The sequence below is a fragment of the Anabrus simplex genome, chromosome 13 (genome assembly GCF_040414725.1).
Source record: "Anabrus simplex isolate iqAnaSimp1 chromosome 13, ASM4041472v1, whole genome shotgun sequence".
Taxonomy (NCBI): Eukaryota; Metazoa; Arthropoda; class Insecta; order Orthoptera; family Tettigoniidae; genus Anabrus; species Anabrus simplex.
Genome location: NC_090277.1, coordinates 96,146,077 through 96,164,018, shown reverse-complemented (window position 1 = coordinate 96,164,018; position 17,942 = coordinate 96,146,077). Strand labels below are relative to the sequence as shown.

The 17,942-nt window shown below is 41.9% G+C and overlaps 1 protein-coding gene across 2 annotated transcripts in view; it reads left to right on the top strand.

The window, feature by feature from the left end:
- The window catches only part of LOC136884665 (ankyrin repeat domain-containing protein 29), a 141,280-nt gene that overhangs the window by 95,643 nt on the left and 27,695 nt on the right, over positions 1-17,942 (top strand). For both annotated transcript variants that reach the window (XM_067156915.2, XM_067156914.2), the window contains one exon: positions 15,272-15,370. In XM_067156915.2, the coding sequence (XP_067013016.1) occupies positions 15,272-15,370 (99 nt within the window). The remainder of the gene's footprint in view (positions 1-15,271; positions 15,371-17,942) is intronic.

The following is a 17,942-nucleotide window of genomic DNA, read 5'->3' as shown; positions in this document are numbered from 1 at the left end:
TTTGGCCGAGTTGCCTAAATCTATTTCTGTCCGTGATATAATATTCCGCAAACCCAAACTCAAGAATTCAAAGATTCGCTTCATTTATTATTATTATTATTATTATTATTATTATTATTATTATTATTATTATTATTATTATTATTATTATTATTATTATTATTATTGCTGCCTCTGAAACCTTATAGCGCCATGATCGGAAGAGACTGAAAGTTACTAAGTAATAATGGATAGGAAATATGGAGTGAGGAAATTGGTACGGTTGGAAGTAATGACATACACGGCGAAGGGTCGTGTGGTTGCCACATCATGAATTTTGTTGAGAGTTCGTGGGGCTGGGGTCTATATAACCTCTCTGTAAGAACAGACCTTTCATGACAGTATTTTAATTTCCCAAACGTCAGTTGTTTAGGTGTATCTATGATTGGCGTATATTGCTTTTAACTATCACATCCAAGCTTTACTTTTAACACGCGTTTGATGCTCGTGATGTGGGAATGATTCTAACCTAATACGAATAGGTATTATAATCTCTCGAACATAGCTGATGAACAGAGCCTGAAATGGTGTAAAAAGTGATCTATAAAATGACGACAAAAATCCAGTAAAATGATCCGAAAACTTTTTAGAAACGTAGATAAATTTAAAGTGAAAAATTACAGTAAATTTACAAATCGTCTTGGTACAGCGTGTATTTATGATATAGACTTTATATTAAGCTCTTGAGCTGTTGTCATGTGAAGAAAATCAGGTGAAATTCGCTCCGCGTCTTCAGAAGAAATTCTTTGCTTTTCCTGAGGAAGACTTCTCCAATTGGAGGTATCTCTCCTGGAAAGTGGACATTCTCAAGAAGTGAATGAGGTTTCTTTAGTCCCCAGATTGTCAAAGCGTCGTGAAGGTTCTCAAGTCTCCGTATTCATACTCACTAAAGCTGCTATAATATCCAATTCCACACATGTAAATGCTTCAAAACCTTCAAACATGTAAGAAAATGACTCAAAAAGTATAAAATAGTCTGATAAATTCCACAAAATGACCAAATAATGACGTATAATTTTAGTAAAATTGCCATAAATGATTAATAAATTAGCATTTCTGTAAAAGTCAGCAATGTCCCTTGTGAACCAATTAAAAGATGACACGTCAACATCCTAGCCCTGCTAAAGAGAAGGAAACACCCACATTATTGTAGGTACGGTAATCGTAATCATGCTGATATTATCAAGATGCACCTTGTATTTGTAATTCTGTTCATTTACTTTCCCGGTGGACTTTTACAATCACCGGGGATAATTCGTACCGCACAGGATCCGTTCTAACGGGTGGACCCGGGTTGGAGGTCAAACACAATATGGCTACCTGGAGAAGAGGCGCGTGCACGCGGGAACCGGTTTCCGTGAAGTCACGAGCGGCTACTGCATTGTTGAAATGCAAGGGAAAGTAGATCTGGACAAGCGCAGAGAGGGGTCATTGAACTGTATGCGAGCTGTGACCGGCAGAGGCTGGGATATAGTCGCTGTAACCATTAAATAGAACATCAGTAAAGATACATTGGAAACAGTTCTTCAAATCTGTAGGTTTTTTCCTAGTAAGAAATCTTGACTTTAAAATATTTTGAACTTGATGCATTACTGTGAAGTAGGATGCTACACTACTTACACATATTTCTACTGAATTTTTACTCGAACGGTTTAGGGTTAGCTGTAATGAGAAATTGTGGGATTAGGGGTATTACAGGCAGTCAAGAGTTTATGCTGACAGTCGGACCGCAGTGAAAACTGATGGTTGAATGAGTTTGCCAGAGCCCAACAATTGTGAGCAATCCACTCTATTCGTCAAACCCATACAAAGAAAGAGGGCATTGACACATCTGCGGCGCAAGATTAGTGTCTTCCTACTCATAGTCTCAGAAAGACTCGTAATTTGACGAAGAGAGAGAAACACACAAACCTTTGTAGCTGATCCATTTCAGAAACCTTATTTGGATGTTTTCCAGCTTCGGTGTTAAATACTGCTGAGAAGATAGCCACACCTCCCAACAGCATTCCAACGATGGTGTAATCGGATTGAAAAACGAAGTTTTCTAAGTCCTAGGAGAAACAAATTCGGCGCAGTTTCTTCTCAGAAACAAAGTAATTATTTTCCCCAAAAAATCTTGTCTGAATGTTTCTGAAAGAAAGATCTCAAGAGAAAGTGTCTCACAAAGATAATTTATATAATTCCCTCGAGCTGTTTTAAAATTGCCTAAATGGTAAGGGTAATTTACAGGTTCCAATTTACGTGAAAAACTGTGTTGCATTTCAAAATATTATAAAGTAGCCACTTTTGACACCAGTTACTTAGGAGTTTTAAGTCAGACTAGCACATTCCAGTCAATTCACTATTTAAGCAGTCACCTCCGTACAGGCCATGAAGGCCCTTGGAGGAGTGGAAGGTAAAGGCTTCCACCATTGTTAACCTCGGCACGTGATGGGGTAGAGTGGTTAGCTCTACGCCCGGCCGCCTTTGCCCCCAGGAATTAACCTGGTACTCATTTTTGGTGTAGGCTGAGTGAACCTCAGGGCCATATGCACCTTCGGAAGTGGAAGTCTCGTTTCTTAAATTTTACTTCCTGACGGGGATTCGAACCCACGTCCTTCCGGGCGAACCGAGCACGCCTTTACCGCCTCGGCCAGGCAGCCCCTCAACTCACTATTTACCACCCTAAAATATCTTAAGATCGTCATCATAGATAAGGGAATTGCTATGGTGTGTGTGTATATATTATCATTTATGAATGTAACAAAACGAGGACCCAATGAAGAGCCTTGGGGGACACCGGAAGTAAGGTGATATGGCTTTGACATAATAGCATCAGATTTTCCTACGCAAACCCTATTAGTGAGATGGCTTCTTATACATTCCAAAGCTCTTCCTGCTATCTCGTACGTTGATAATCTAATGAGCAGAGCGTTATGTTCAACTGAATCAAAGGTTTTGGAGGAGTCCGTATAAAGAGCATTCACTTGTTGCCTCCTATCCAGATATTTTTAAATGAAGTTTACCTCACAATATTAGATACGGTAGAGCCTTTCTGTACGAAACTGTCCTGAGCTACATTAATATACTGAAAAGGCGGATTTTTCCTGGTACTTAGGATGGATATTCTTTCAGGTGGTACTGTAGAATAGAATCAAGATGTTACAAGGCTAATGGTGTTGCTATCAACGGTACTCTGTATGAGGTACAATATTCATTTCAGAAGTCGTACATGGTATGAAGGGACTAAGTGTGACTACTGTGGTGACCTCTTCGGGGAGTTTACGTTTCGGGGGTACCTGATGGACTCGCCGGACTGAATGGCTTAGACGGCTGAGGCGCTGGCCTTCTGGCCCCAACTTGGCTGGTTCGATCCTGGCTCAGTCCGGTGGTATTTGAAAGTGCTCAAATACGTCAGCCTCGTTGTGGTAGATTTACTGGCACGTAAAAAAACTCTTGTGGGGAAAATTCCGGCACCCCAGCATCTCCGAAAACCGACAAGAAAGTAATTAGTGAGACGTAAATACATAACAGTATTATTCTGATAGACCACTATAGAATGTCCGAGAAGTTTCATCTCTTACAATAATGTTTCTAATTCTCCTTTCTGGCCATTTTTTTCATGTTCAATTTCTAAAGTACTCACAAATGTTAAATTTATGTTAAAGATGTTTTCCGGACACCTTACTCTTTATTTGTGCTTTTACTGCGTGTTTTCCAGTAATGCTATAGGATATTCATTTTCGTAAACTGTAAAATTACAATAAACAATGCACTCTCCCGGACTTACGAGTTTCCGAGAGTATGGGAGACGAGTACGAGAGTGAAAGCTAGGTACTCAGGATATCTTACTTCTGAGAAGTGACGGACATGATTGCTGGTATAAACAGATGGGAACAATGACAGGAGACTGTCGGAATGAGGAGATAAAGTCCAAGTTAGAAAATAACTCTATGGAAAGAAGCTGTATTCTACACATAAAACGGCTTCTGTGATTGGTTCATGTGAGGCGAATGGAGGAGGATAGGTTATCCAGCTGAATATTGGACTCTGTTATGGAGCGAAAGAAAAGTAGAGGCAGACAAAGCTGAGGATGGTGTTTAGTGTTGAACTAAACGAAACCACAGAGCTAGTGGAGGCGGTTCGAGGTTTACAGACTGAACGTTGGAAGGTGTAACTTAACAGTCTGGATATATTATTATTATTATTATTATTATTATTATTGTTGTTGTTGTTGTTAGAAGAAGACGACTTCACGGCATCACTATCACCTCAATATGAAGTTCAATAAACTCCGCAATTCTTTATTTAGCATTTTACGAGCTGTACATCAAGTTATATTTCCAAATTTACTTCTGAGCCGTGTGATTTTTGCTATTTCTGTTTTCAAAGCTTTGATAGAAGGTTATCGTAACCTAGCTTTATTTCAAATACAAATTGTTTATTGTACAGTTGAAGTGAATTTGCGGGAATGTGCCGTGTGGTTGTGGAATATTGGAAGTAGAAAGTGCATTGATATTACTATGTGTGTCCGACATGTTTGATTTTGGAAACAAGTGCGAAGCTAGTGCGTTGTGCGCAGGTGCGATGCTATCCTTACCTAATTGGTGGAACGGTTGTATCATGGTGAAAATCTGAACTCTGATTGGTGGAGAATGAGTCATTTACCAATGACTTGGAAGACATGATATTTTGTAGTCTATATAATTTGTTAGTGATGGGCTAGCGACGGAATCGAGTAGACTCGAGTAATGTGCTCTTAGAATCGGTATACTCGACTCCAGACTCGAGTCCAAGCATACTAGTGTCGCTATCTGTGGACATATCTTAGAACTATAATCTATTGTATTGGATTGCACGGCATTCAGGGTCACCCACAGAATATTTTTGTGATGTGGATTGCGATATGTTTGCTGATGATGATTGGTTTTATTGAGTCATCGGCCGTCAATAATTTGATTGTTACGATGATTATCATCATAGGCAAAATATTTGACATACTAACAAACCGTCAACTTGAAAAGATAGACAGACACATAGGACCGAAGATGAGCGTAGGATGGGGACAATTTCCACACTGTGGTGGGGACCTTTTCTAATGTCGATAACGGCAGCGTTCTATTATTATTGTTACTAGTAGTATTATTACTTTTATTACTGTGCAGCCTGGAAGTAGCCACCAGGGATATGTTGATAGCTATGAAATATTATTCCCGCGACGTCCTTGTAGGAAAACGTGTAATAATATTGTGCGAAATAATGACAATATTACTACCAGAGAATTTATTGCAAAGACGTGTACAGCGTTCAGAAACATACATGTGCTGTAGTATCACTTATTGTTATTGTCCAACTCGTTGGCTGAATGGCCAGCCTTCGGATCACAGGGTCCCGGGTTCGATTCCCGGCCGGTTCGGGCATTTTAATCGCTTCTGATTAATTCTCCTGGCTCGGGGACTGGGTGTTTTTGTCCGTCCCAACACTCTCCTCTTCATATTCACACAACACACTACACTACAAATCACCACAGAAACACAAAGTTCGGTTAGGGGCGCGCGGCTGTGAACTTGCATCGAGGAGATAGTGGATTCGAATCCCACTGTCGGCAGCCCTGAAGATGGCTTTCCGTGAGTTCCCATATTTTCACACCAGGCAAATGCCGGGGCTGTATCTTAATTAAGGCCACGGCCGCTTCCTCCAATTCCTTTCCTATCCCATCGTCGCCATAAGACCTATCTGTGTGTGTGTGTGTGTGTGTGCGACGTAAAGCAAATAGCAAAAACGAAAAAAAAAAAAAGTACTGCTTACATCCCGCCGCTATTCTTCGACCTTCGGTCAACTTCTTAAGACTACACTCGGTTTTGTTCCTTTGCACAGTCATGTGTTGCAATGATAAACGTCAAAACGGAGGGTGTATTTTGTTCATTGCGTTCATTGTTTAGCTAGAACAGAACGACGTTCTGTCTGATGATTTGCTTCGTGTACATACATCTCATTCCGGACGCCTAATCTTAATACCCTACATTATATCTGCCTAAAATATGATGTAAGTACAGTATAAACTATTCACCTGTCCCCTTGGACGATTGTAGGCATACCGTGACAGTGACAAAAATGAAATGGCGTATGGCTTTTAGTGCCGGGAGATCCCAGGAGGGGTTCGGCTCGCCAGGTGCAGGTCTTTTGATTTGACCCCCGTAGGCGACCTGCGCGTCGTGATGAGGATGAAATGATGAAGCAACACATACACCCAGCCCCCGTGCCAGGGAAATTAACCAATGATGGTTAAAATTCCCGACCCTGCCGGGAATCGAACCCGGGACCCTGTGACCAAAGGTCAACACTCTAACCATTTAGCCATGGAGCAGAACACCGTGACAGTGATTTTAAATAACAATAATGTTAGGAGTTTTACGTCCAACTACGTACATTTTTATGGTTTTCGGAGATGCCGAGGTGCCGGAATTCAGTCACCCAGGAATTCTTTCATTTCCATCAATTCTACGGACACGAGGCTGACGTATCTGAGCACCTTCAAATACCATCGGACTAAACCAGTATCAAACCTGCCAAGTTGGGCTCAGAAGTCCAGATAACTATGCTATCATTATTAGAATCGATGGCATATTCAGTGGAATGGGTGAGAGACGCCGTGAACGGATATTTTCGTACTTTATTATGCGTATGTAGTTGTAGTATTACCTTTCGCAAGTCATCATCAAATTCAGATTATTTATTTTGCTCACTCATTAAGAATATTTATATCGTACCGGTCTATCGCAATCCCATAAAACCTCGGCGACCACTTGTACATTATGCTCCATCCATCCAACAGCGGGCGAGAGAGCGAACGTAGGGCTCGAACGTGTGACGTCATGCTGTCATCTCGTCTTCGCAAGCGAAACGAGCCCGAGCCTGGACTCGAAAGAGTCGAGTACCGCGATTCCAGGCATCACTCGCGCACATTGTCATTGTGGCAGCCTCCTCACGGGGAAGCTTTATTGTTTCTGGAAATTTCCAAAATCAAAATGCAGCTGTGAGAATCAAAAACCTAATGTCGGAAGTGTTCCACATCCAGTAAGGAGTCCAATAAGGATCTCCACTGCTTTTGAGTGCACGGCAGAAGCAATCTTCAGATAAGCTTTGGAAGGCTTGTATCGTAGTCCTAAGGAGTGTCTAGATTTTTGCCTGCCCTCCTCCCACCAGGAATGTGTACATATTTCGGGGATCAAACACGCGATAGAATAATCTACACCAGGGCCTCTCAAACGCTCAAAATCTCACGCGTGCATATCGAGGCGCAGAGACCCCGTACACTGTGCATCGTTCCGACTCGACTCAATTCGGCTTGACTCGGATGGTGTAGTGCGCTGAGAGCGACGAAGCGTTCGGTGATAGACGGCTTGTTTATCAATGAAATAGATAAGCGCAAGACAACATAATAATGGAGCAACCTGTTTCCTTGAAAGCAAAGACTTCCGAAACTCCATTTCAATCGAACTGGGAACTTTCGCATTTCTTTGTCAGTCGTGACGATGAAGCCAAATGCTTAATCCGTGGGACAATACTTATGTGATAAGTTAATCGAAAAGATCTATTTTCCAATACAAGGCTTTGCTCAAATTCTACGAGAATTTTTCTAAGGAAGATTTTCCTAAGCTGCATCGAGAAGCAGCTAAGATTATTTCTATGTTTGGTTCCTCATGCATATGTGAAAGGTATTTTTTCCTGCTTTGACTTGTACGAAAACTAGATTGCGTGTGAGTAGGCCTATTTCTGATTGTAATTTAAAGTAGGCTCTCAAATTGCTGGCAGCCGGTCCCTTGTTCCAGGTATAACTGGTATCATTACAAAGATAAAGGAAAAGAAGAGCTAGAAAAGATAAATTGTCTGCTCAAACCAAATTGAAAGAAGAGTGTTTTAACACCGGTAACGTTGTCCCATACAACAGTGTCACCGCTCATCGCACATAAACATTTCTCAGGGAGGGGAGGATCAGCAGGGAAGGTGAAGGCGAAGACAGGCCGAACGGGTGAGACAGGTGTAGGGGAAGTGGAGTGGTGGTTTTCACTCTGGTCAACCTAGTGAAGTCGTCTCCTGCACCTTGCGCCCGTGCACTGCACGGCGCATGCACCGTGAGAGGCCCTGATCTACACCAAGGCAGCAGGTGAGCTCTTGAAACTCACGTTACGCAGCCTAAAACTTGGTCGAGTAATACCTCGTCGTGACCTTGACAAGGCTGAAGGGAAATTGCTTCTGAGAGGGAGCGTATCAGACTGCGTTATAACCGGTGTCCGCCTTCGTGGAGTAACGGTTAGCACTATTAGCTGTCGACCTCGGCGGCTCGGGTTCGATTCCCGGTACTGCCAGAGGTTTAAAAAAATTGTCAATAGGGTTGGTGTGTAGAACTCTGCACGGACGATCCGCGGACAGCTGTATGACAGTGCGGTTCATCTTGCTGATAATTTCTAAATAATGACGTTGAATGATTTTCACTTTTTTTTTTTTTTGCGCTGAGGCGACCCTTGACACTAGTATGATGGGACTGGTGATATTGTATCAAGAACTTTGAATCCATAAAGCCGTAAAACTGACTTAAGCTTAACTAGCTCCTTTCCGCAATTAATGGAAGGAAGGAACAAATGTTCCGAAAGAGACCGCTCAAAATGTCGAAAATGTCGCAATAGGTAATCCTTCATAAATCTGTCACTGTAGTGGGGCTCGTGCCAGTTATCAGATCTGTTGTATTATGTTAACAAATCCATCGTCTGGTTCCATGGCTAAATGGTTAGCGTGCTGGCATTTGGTCACAGGGGTCCCGGGTTCGATTCCCAGCAGGGTCGGGAATTTTAACCATAATTCGTTAAGTTCTCTGTCACGGGGGCTGGATGTATGTCTCGTCTTCACAATTTCATCCTCAAGACGCGCAGGTCGCCCATGGGAGTCAAATTAAGACCTGCATCTGGCGAGCCGAACTTGTCCTCTGACACTCCCGGCACTAAAAGCCACACGCAATTTTTTAACAGATCTATCCGTTTCAGTATCCTGGGTGTAAAGCCTAGTCCACAGCAAACATAGTTAATACACTTATGTTAAACTTCTTTAACATTATGTCCACAAAAAAAAAAAAAAAAAAAAAAAAAAAAAAAAAAACCCGCTGTTTGTGAGGTCACAGAAAAAGAGGAAAATACAGCTGCAGCTTTCATTAGTTTAGTGAGTAGAATTGGACAAAAGCGCTGACTCAAGTGTGCCGTTTAGAATGAAGTTTGGGGAGAACACTCATAATAAGAAATTATTATATTAATAAAAACCACCTTTCCAATACACAATGTCCTTTATATTTAGCATAAAACCATTTAATTACAAGTAGGACATGTTTCGCTCAATCTTAGTGAGCATCATCAGCTATAGATAACATACACCATGGTGGGCCAGTGCCCTGATCCTGGTATATATAACGAAAGAATGTCTAAGATACATTGATAAAATATGAATTTTAACAATTTAAAAATAATCAATAATCAATGGCGTTTTCAATTTGGGAAGTGTACTCAGATCGACCTGAATACTGCATGTAAACGTACTGTGTATTTTGAGTACGGTACTTGTGTTCGGACAGGTGCTTCCTGGAAATGTGCGGCACCGCTTATTTCACGGAAATACTCGACCGAGGTATTACCATTAATCTCCATGCGGAATTTCCTCTACCGGTTATGAGGATGTCGGATACGCTTCTTCCTGGAAACAATTTCCTTCAGCCTTGGCAAGGGAGGTCGTGGATTGCCTTCATCCACATCTGTTAACCGTCTTCCGCATCAGATGGAGATAGTTATCATTTCTACAGTAGCTCGAAGACTTAATGGGAAGCAGTGTGCCAAAGAATTACGGTCAACCGTTTAAGAAGCAAATTTCATGTGCAGAAAGATAGAAACATGAACAGGATTCGGATGTTAAGGACCAAACAATCTCAAATATGCAGGCAATATGCTAATAAAAAATAGCTAAAGATAGAGGGTAAGGGAAGTACAGGTAGACCAAGACGACGATGGTTAGACTCAGTTTCTAACAATTTAAAGATAAGAGGTATAGAACTAAATGAGGCCACAACACTATAAAGTTGCAAATCGAGGATTGTGGCGACGTTCAGTAAATCCTCAGAGGCTTGCAGACTGAACGCTGAAAGGCATAAGTCTATAATGATTATGTATGCATGTACGTATGTAGCCCGAAACAATTGAACAAGTGGCTGTGCTGTTTGCGTCACGTAGCAGTCAGCTTGCATTAGATAGTGGGTTCGAACCCCACCGTCGGCAGCCCTGAAGATGATTTTCGTGGTTTCCGATTTTAATGCCAGACAAATGCTGGGGCTGTACCTTAATTAAGGCCATGGTCGCTTCCTTCCCACTTCTTGCTCTTGTCTATCCCACAGTTGCCATAAGACCTGTCTGTATCGACGCCTTCAGGTCTTGAACAGTCGAGATTTTCTTCTGAAGACTCAGAGCGAAGTTCTCTGTGAAACGTAAATTATTTCACCTTGTTTTCTTGACACTGCAAAAGAGTCTCATTTGGAGGAATCATTAAAAGCATCGTTGGACTTGATAACCGCCTGGATTCGGTGAGGAAGAGAGTCCACAAGGTTGTGCAGGTACGTCGCATCAAGGTTAAGCTACTCCCTGATTTGATCGCGCAATGCTGGTGTCTACGTTTTACCTGCTGTTCCAGGATGTCCCACAGATTTTCAATGAGGTTCAAGTCAGGTGATTTTGCAGGCCAGTGGAGATGTAGTAGGGTGGGGGTGTGTTCATAAAACCAGTCACATATGCGTCCATCCCGATGAACTTTGCTGCTTTCATCATGAAAATTCGGGATATCAATAGCATACTCATCGTGCAGATGTTGACTGAAAGGCAACACTTGATCAGCCAGAATGTTTAAATAAACATGCTGGTTCATGTTAGTGGTCACCCCAGTGACATCACAGACCCACCTCCGGCTTGAACCTCATCTTGCACACATCCTGGATGAATGGTTCATTTGGCCTTCGGTGCACTCGACGACGTGCATCACTGGAATGCGGGCAAAACTGTGATTCGTCATACCACATTACGTTCCGCCAGTCAGCTACTGTCCACGTTCGATGATGTCTAGCCCATTGTAGACTCGCGGCTTTCTGAGCTTGTGTGAGCAATCACCTCTTGAGAGGTGACAGACTCCCAAATGTTCAGTGCATGTAGTTCCCGTCGCAACGTTCTCTCGCTAATAGGTTGGTTGTGATGGATCTTCATTTACTGTCGGGGTTTGGAAGCGGTGTTGATTTACAAGCCGTGAAACCCGTCTCAGTCAGGATCTTTTTTCCGACCACAATTCTGACGACGTGTTTCGTGGTCACGTGTAGTACAGCACTGCTTGTTGACAAGTTGAACAGACCGCTGCGAAACACCAACAAATCCAGCAACTTCACGGACCGTATGGCCGTGGCCACGGCCAAACACGATTGCCCCTTTTTGCCACTCTGTCATATCCTTACATCTAACCGTGTTGACGAGCAATGCCCGCTTGAAACATCAATGATTCACTGATCGCTACTGCCTGATGCTCACGCACTACGGTGACTAATTTATCTAGTGAACTTATCATGTCTACAATTCGTATATTGTTAGTGTTATAATAAAATGGACTGTTCAATTTCTCTGAGGGGGGCCTTATTTTGTTTCTTTGCAGGCGGGCCTCCGTAACGTATCGTTATGTCTTGGGGATGATTCCATGATCCTCTCTCACCAGCGTAATCCACCAGCGATGAGTACGATTGCTAGCAATCTGATAAAGTGATTGGTCAATCTGTTCAATAATCGTGTAGAATCTTAAGTTGCAATGCAGTTACTTCGATGATTATCCTGATAATGCCAATCATTCTGTCAGGAGATGATATCGTTGAACGCGGATGAAAGTTTTCTGTTACTTTCTGTCGACATTTCGCTGACATTCCAGAGTAACGATCAGCAGTGCGTTGTAAGAACTAGGTTAATGATACACTGGCAAAGAAGCGAAAGGTTCCGTTCCAAGCAGATGGCCATGGAAGTTTATCACGTGAGCAATGTATTTCTAGCTAGACACAGGAAATACAATCTCAACCGATGTAAGGTTTCTTTGCATTTCACGGTAGTGATATACTTTCTCTGCACATAACGATTGTTGAGTGTCGAACACTTTTTTCTTATTGCATACTCAACATTCTTACTTGCGAGAGTCTGAAGCTCGAAGAAAGTGAAAAACGCACGGGCTCGCATACTGGGCTATAGTTCTTTTTACTCACTAATTTGTAGGCAGCCCTTTGAGGTGCCGGTTGTCACAGAGGCTGCTCTGAGTGGCTCAGACGCTTGAGGCGCTGGCCTTTCCAGTCCAATTTGGCAGGTTCAATCCTCAATTTCGGCTCAGTCCCGTCCATTTAAGTGTTAAAATACGTCAGCCTCGTGTAGGTAGATTTACTGGCACATACAAGAATTCCTGCGGGACAAAATTCCGGCATCTCGACATCTCTTCGAAATAGTTAGTGGGACATAAATAATATTTATTATTCGCTAATCTGCCAACTAGGGACCATGATAAGTTTCATTATACAGTCTGGCATTTATTCTGTTTTCGATTGATCCAATATGTTTTCATTAGCTCGCTGTGTCGATCACTTTGCTCCAGTTGTCCACTTCACATCCCGGAAAGTCCCAGAAGTCACAATGCTTGTTTTTTTTTAAAGGCCTGGTTTATGCGCGTCTTCTGGTCGTAGGTCCATTTCTTCAAAGTCTTTCTTGACGTTAACTTACCAGGGATTTTTTTTTCTTTCGGTTTTGAGTCAAAACTGTTAAAAATGCGCTTTGTCCATGAGTCGGCCATCCGTCGTAGGTGACCGTATAATAATAATAATAATAATAATAATAATATAATAATAATAATAATAATAATAATAATAATAATAATAATAATAATAATAATAATAAATACTAGCAGTTTGCCGCTGGCTCCGCCCGCAATGTACAAAGTATGGTGGTGTTCGTCACCATCCTCACGGATGTATTTGCAAACTTTCGAGTTAATGAAATAAAGCACATTATCTGCTGTGGTAATAGAATCTAATATTATGTCAACAAAACACTAATTGAAATTGAATTAAACGTTCCTTGGAACAACACTACGGGCCGAACTGTTAAAGTCCTTCAAAGATCTTCGTCATGGAGACATAACTTCTTCTCAGAATCTACCAGTTTTAGTTATTACCTAAAAAGAAAGTGCTTGATCCTCTGAGTGTTTTTAGACCAAAACGAACTACGTACCTTAATTACAACGAAAGATATGAGTGCTTCAATGACAAAAAATGTTGAAGAAATGAGACTTCAAATTAAATGTGCACTCATAACTTTCCTCAGAATCAACCAATTGGAATAGTTAAGAGCTGAAATGAAAGAGCTTGATCCACTGAGTGTTCTTAGGCCAAAACGAACTCCGTACCTCAATTAGAACCAAAGATATGATTGTTTCAAAGAGACAAAAACTTGAAAAAATTCAAATAATTTGAGGAAGTTAAGTGATTTATAGTACGTGATGACAAATCTGTGCATGAATACCTTTAAGTTAAAAAATGAAGGAAATCGACCGGATAGAATGGCCGGACTGACTGACTTTAGTTTTAATAATTTTTTAAAATATGTAGATGGTCGGGCTGAGTGACTCAGACGGCTGAAGGGCTGACCTCAACCTGGCAGGTTCGATCTTGGCTCGGTCCGGTTGTATTTGAAGGTGCTCAAATACGTCAGCCTCCTGTCCGTAGATTTATTGGCACGTAAAAGAACCCCTGTGGGACTAAACTCCGGTATCACGGCGTCTCCGAAAACTAATAGTGAGACGTAAAGCAAATATATTATTATTATTATTATTATTATTATTATTATTATTATTATTATTATTATTATTATTACATCATAGACTTGCTAACTTAGTCATTTGGACATTCTGGTTGTGTTGTACCGAACAAGTGGCCGTGCCGTCAGGATCGCGCAGCTGTGAGCTTGCGTTCGGGAGATAGTGGCAGCCCTCATGATTCTTTTCCGTGGTTTCCCATGTTGACACCAGGCAAATCAGGGGCTGTACCTTAAGTCCATGGCCGCTTCCTTTCCATTCCTAGCCCTTTCTTATCCCATCGTCACCATAAGACCTATCTGTGTCGGTGCGACGTAAAGCCACTAACAAAAATAAAATGAACTCAATTTTTCGGTTTAAGTGTGTCGGATGGAAAATCGATTGAAATAAGCGAATAGATGAACTCTTATGAACAATATAAATACGCCCTTTTCCAAACGTATCTCCAAATGTTGAAACTAAATGAGTACATTAACTGTCTTAACATCACTTCAATCAATCAATCAATCAATCAATCAATCAATCAATCAATCAATCAATCAGTCAGTCAGTCAATACTGATCTGCATTTAGAGCAGTCGACCAGGTGGCAGATTCCCTATCTGTTGTTTTCCTAGCCTTTTCTTAAATGATTGCAAAGAAAGTGGGAATTTATTGAACATCTCCCTTGGTAAGTTATTCCAATCCCTAACTCCCCTTCCTATAAACGAATATTTGTCCCAATTTGTCCTCTTGAGTTCCAGCTTCATATTGTGATCTTTCGTACTTTAAAAAAGACACCACTCAAACTTATTCGTCTACAGATCTCATACCACGCAGTTTCTTCCCTGACAACTCGGAACATACCACTTAGTTGACCAACTCGTCTCCTTTCTTCCAAGTCTTCGCAGCCCAAACTTTACAACAATTTTGTAACGCTACTCTTTTGTCGGCAACTTCGGTTATTTCCAAAGCATTCGCCATTCAATTGCCTCATTCACTCGAATGCAGTTCCGAATGAATGATCGAAAAAATAATCGAATGGAAAAGATCACTATTCGATTGCCTCAGTCATTCGAATGAATAATCGAAAAGTAATAGATTGGGAAATATAATTGAATAATAGAATAAGCTATTATTTTGTATTAGATTTTCCCATCACTACCAAAGACTTGCCGGTCGTTAACAGGGATAGTGAAGCTATAATATCGGCAGAAGTGGCTATAGTATTGAACCTTGAAGAAGTACTGTAGTTACCACTGAATTTTCATTTCAGAAATCTGCATTAAACCAAATACATTTTAGTGATAGCGAGCTTGAAGTATTTTTTTGTAAACCATTCCTATAGCTTTTCTCTCGTGTTTCAGGACGGGACAACACCGTTGATTCTCGCTGCAGCCAGCGGCAATGTCAACTGTGTGCGTGAACTGCTGGATCAGGGAGCGGATCCCAGGGCCCGTAGAGTGGTGAGTATATTATACACCTTATAACATTTATCTTCGTTTATGACAAAATGTCCACTCAACAGTACAAAACTTTGTCTGGCAAAGCAGTATATAATTGTATACATTCTGTGAACTGTGGATAGCCAGTGGTTGAAGAAATGATACTTGGAATCCTACAAACTGAACGATATGTTCGTCCTATTTCAAACAAGACGACTTTGAAAGAAAGTAATCTTCTGTGACGGCCAGGGAAGAGATGTCCTATTAGAAAATGTGCCGTGCATGACACCTGAGCATTGCGGCTAGCTGCGACGTAGCTCAGCAGTCTGTCACAGACACCAGTGTCGTGAAGATGGCAGCACTTCGCGAGTTAACAGACTTTGAACGTGGGATGATCGGGTCATAGCATTGCGGAGATTACACGCTAATTCGGGTTTCCGAGGTCAACAGTGTCGAGGGTGGATCTTCAGTATCACAGAGAGAATGTTACCACCCGCGTAAACCGCCGCACGGGAAAACCATTAGTGTTCAACGAACGGACATCACGTCGCCTTCCCAGAACCATACTGGACGCTCGACGGGCTACTGTAAGTGAAATTACCGCTCAATTGAATGTTTACGCCCGCGGTATCCCCTGCCTATCGTAAAAGGTGACTAACAGGGGCCCAAGGGGCTCTCAACTTGGTAGTGTGATTGGCGACCACGGGGCTCTTAGCCGAGTCTTGGCATCGCTTCCACTTACTTGTGCCAGGCTCCTCACCCTCGTCTATCCTGTCCGACCTCCCTTGGTCAGCTCTTGTTCTTTTCCGACCTCGACGGTATTAGAGCATTCGAGGCCTAGGGAGTCTTTCATTTTCACGCCCTTCGTGGCCCTTGTGTTTCTTCGTCCGTTACTTCATTTTTCGAAGTGACGGATCCCTTCTTTTTTCTCTTTCTCTACCCCTCTGGGTGGAGGTTGAAGACGTAAAATACACCCACGGCATCGCCTGCCTGTCGTGAGAGGTGACTAAAAGGGGCGACCAAGTGATGATGGTCTTAGAACCATGAAACTACTTTTGATTAATACCATCACGCGGGGAACACCATGGGTCGCCTTTACTTACAAGTAGTGCCACTATATTAGGTACGAAATAGGTTTGTGATTAGTAGCAGCAGAGAGTGGTTCCCCTGTGGGTTTCCAGGACCCGTGAGTCGTACCCATGTGAGCAACACCACGGGTCTGGGTGTTGCCTGTGATTAGTACCCACTATGTGAGGAACACCACGGGAATACCGGCGCCCGTGACTAGTACACCTAGGTGAGGAACCTCATCGGTTTGCTTTGGCTTTGAGTGGCACCATTGTGCGAGAAACACCATAGGTCTGCGTTACCTGTACGACTTACAGTACTTGTGAGTAGTACTATCATGTGTGGAATACCGCGAGTCTTCGCTACTTTTGATTAGTACCCCCAACATGACAAATACCATGGTTCTACTTTGCTAGCGATAAGTACCATTCTGAGGGGCCTTTGACCTGGATATTGGGCCCGTTTAGACATCAAGCATCCTCGATTCAGGATTGTGCTTTATAAGTGGTCCCTTGGTCAGTAATACTATTATTTATGATATTTTTTGAGATGGATCCACTGTTTTTTTATTTTTTTGGGGGGTTCATGTCCATTTATTCATTCTTCATGGCATTTTTTATTTTGGTCAGTGGATGATTTTGAACTTTTTGTTTGTCATTTCATTTCGTACCATTAGGGGCCGATGACCTCGATGTTAGGCCCCCTTTAAACAACAAGCATCATCAGCATTATCAGTTGAATGTTGGAAACCCATTTCTGCCAAGACTGTGTGGAGGCAACTGCACCGCATAAGATCTGTGTCGGTGCGACGTAAAGCAAATTGCAATATACGTATATAGGCCTATATTTTTTTCTTCTAGCAGTTTGCCGTTTTCTACCACTATGAGCGCTACCGTGAGTCAATGCAGAGTTTCACTTAAGCCCTTATAACTAAATTAGGTGTGGACATTTAAAAAAAATTCAAAAACCGCCTCAGAGAATTGAACCAAGGTACACATTACAGAAAGAATTTTGTAAAAAAGTTAATTCGGCTAGGATTTTAATTTTTAAAAACGAGTAAAGAAACGAGCGATTTTAGGCTGGTTTTTTTCGGAACTGCATTTAGGCCGGAAATGATTTTCGATATGTTTTAGTTTTATAGAGCTGGACTCACAATTCGAAACCTTTCCGGGCCCTTTAGCCCTTCAACTTTCGGCACAATTGAGGAAATTGGTTAATTTTACGTTTTTTGTAGTAGTAGTAGTAGTAGTAGTAGTAGTAGTAGTAGTAGTACTATGTCTGCTAACAAATGACATTATAAAGGAACCAACTAAACTGATAACAGGATTTACTCTTCGAAGGATTTAAGCAAATTTTTCATCGTCCCTTAACGAACGGGATCTGCTGTTAATGAAGATAATTTATTATGCTATTAACTTGCTTGTCGTGCCGCTAATTCGTGCCCCTCCCAAGAATCGATCTCGCGCCGAGAAGACATACGAGCTGCGTGGGATATCCAGTCCAATGCTCATCTCAAGGAAAACGC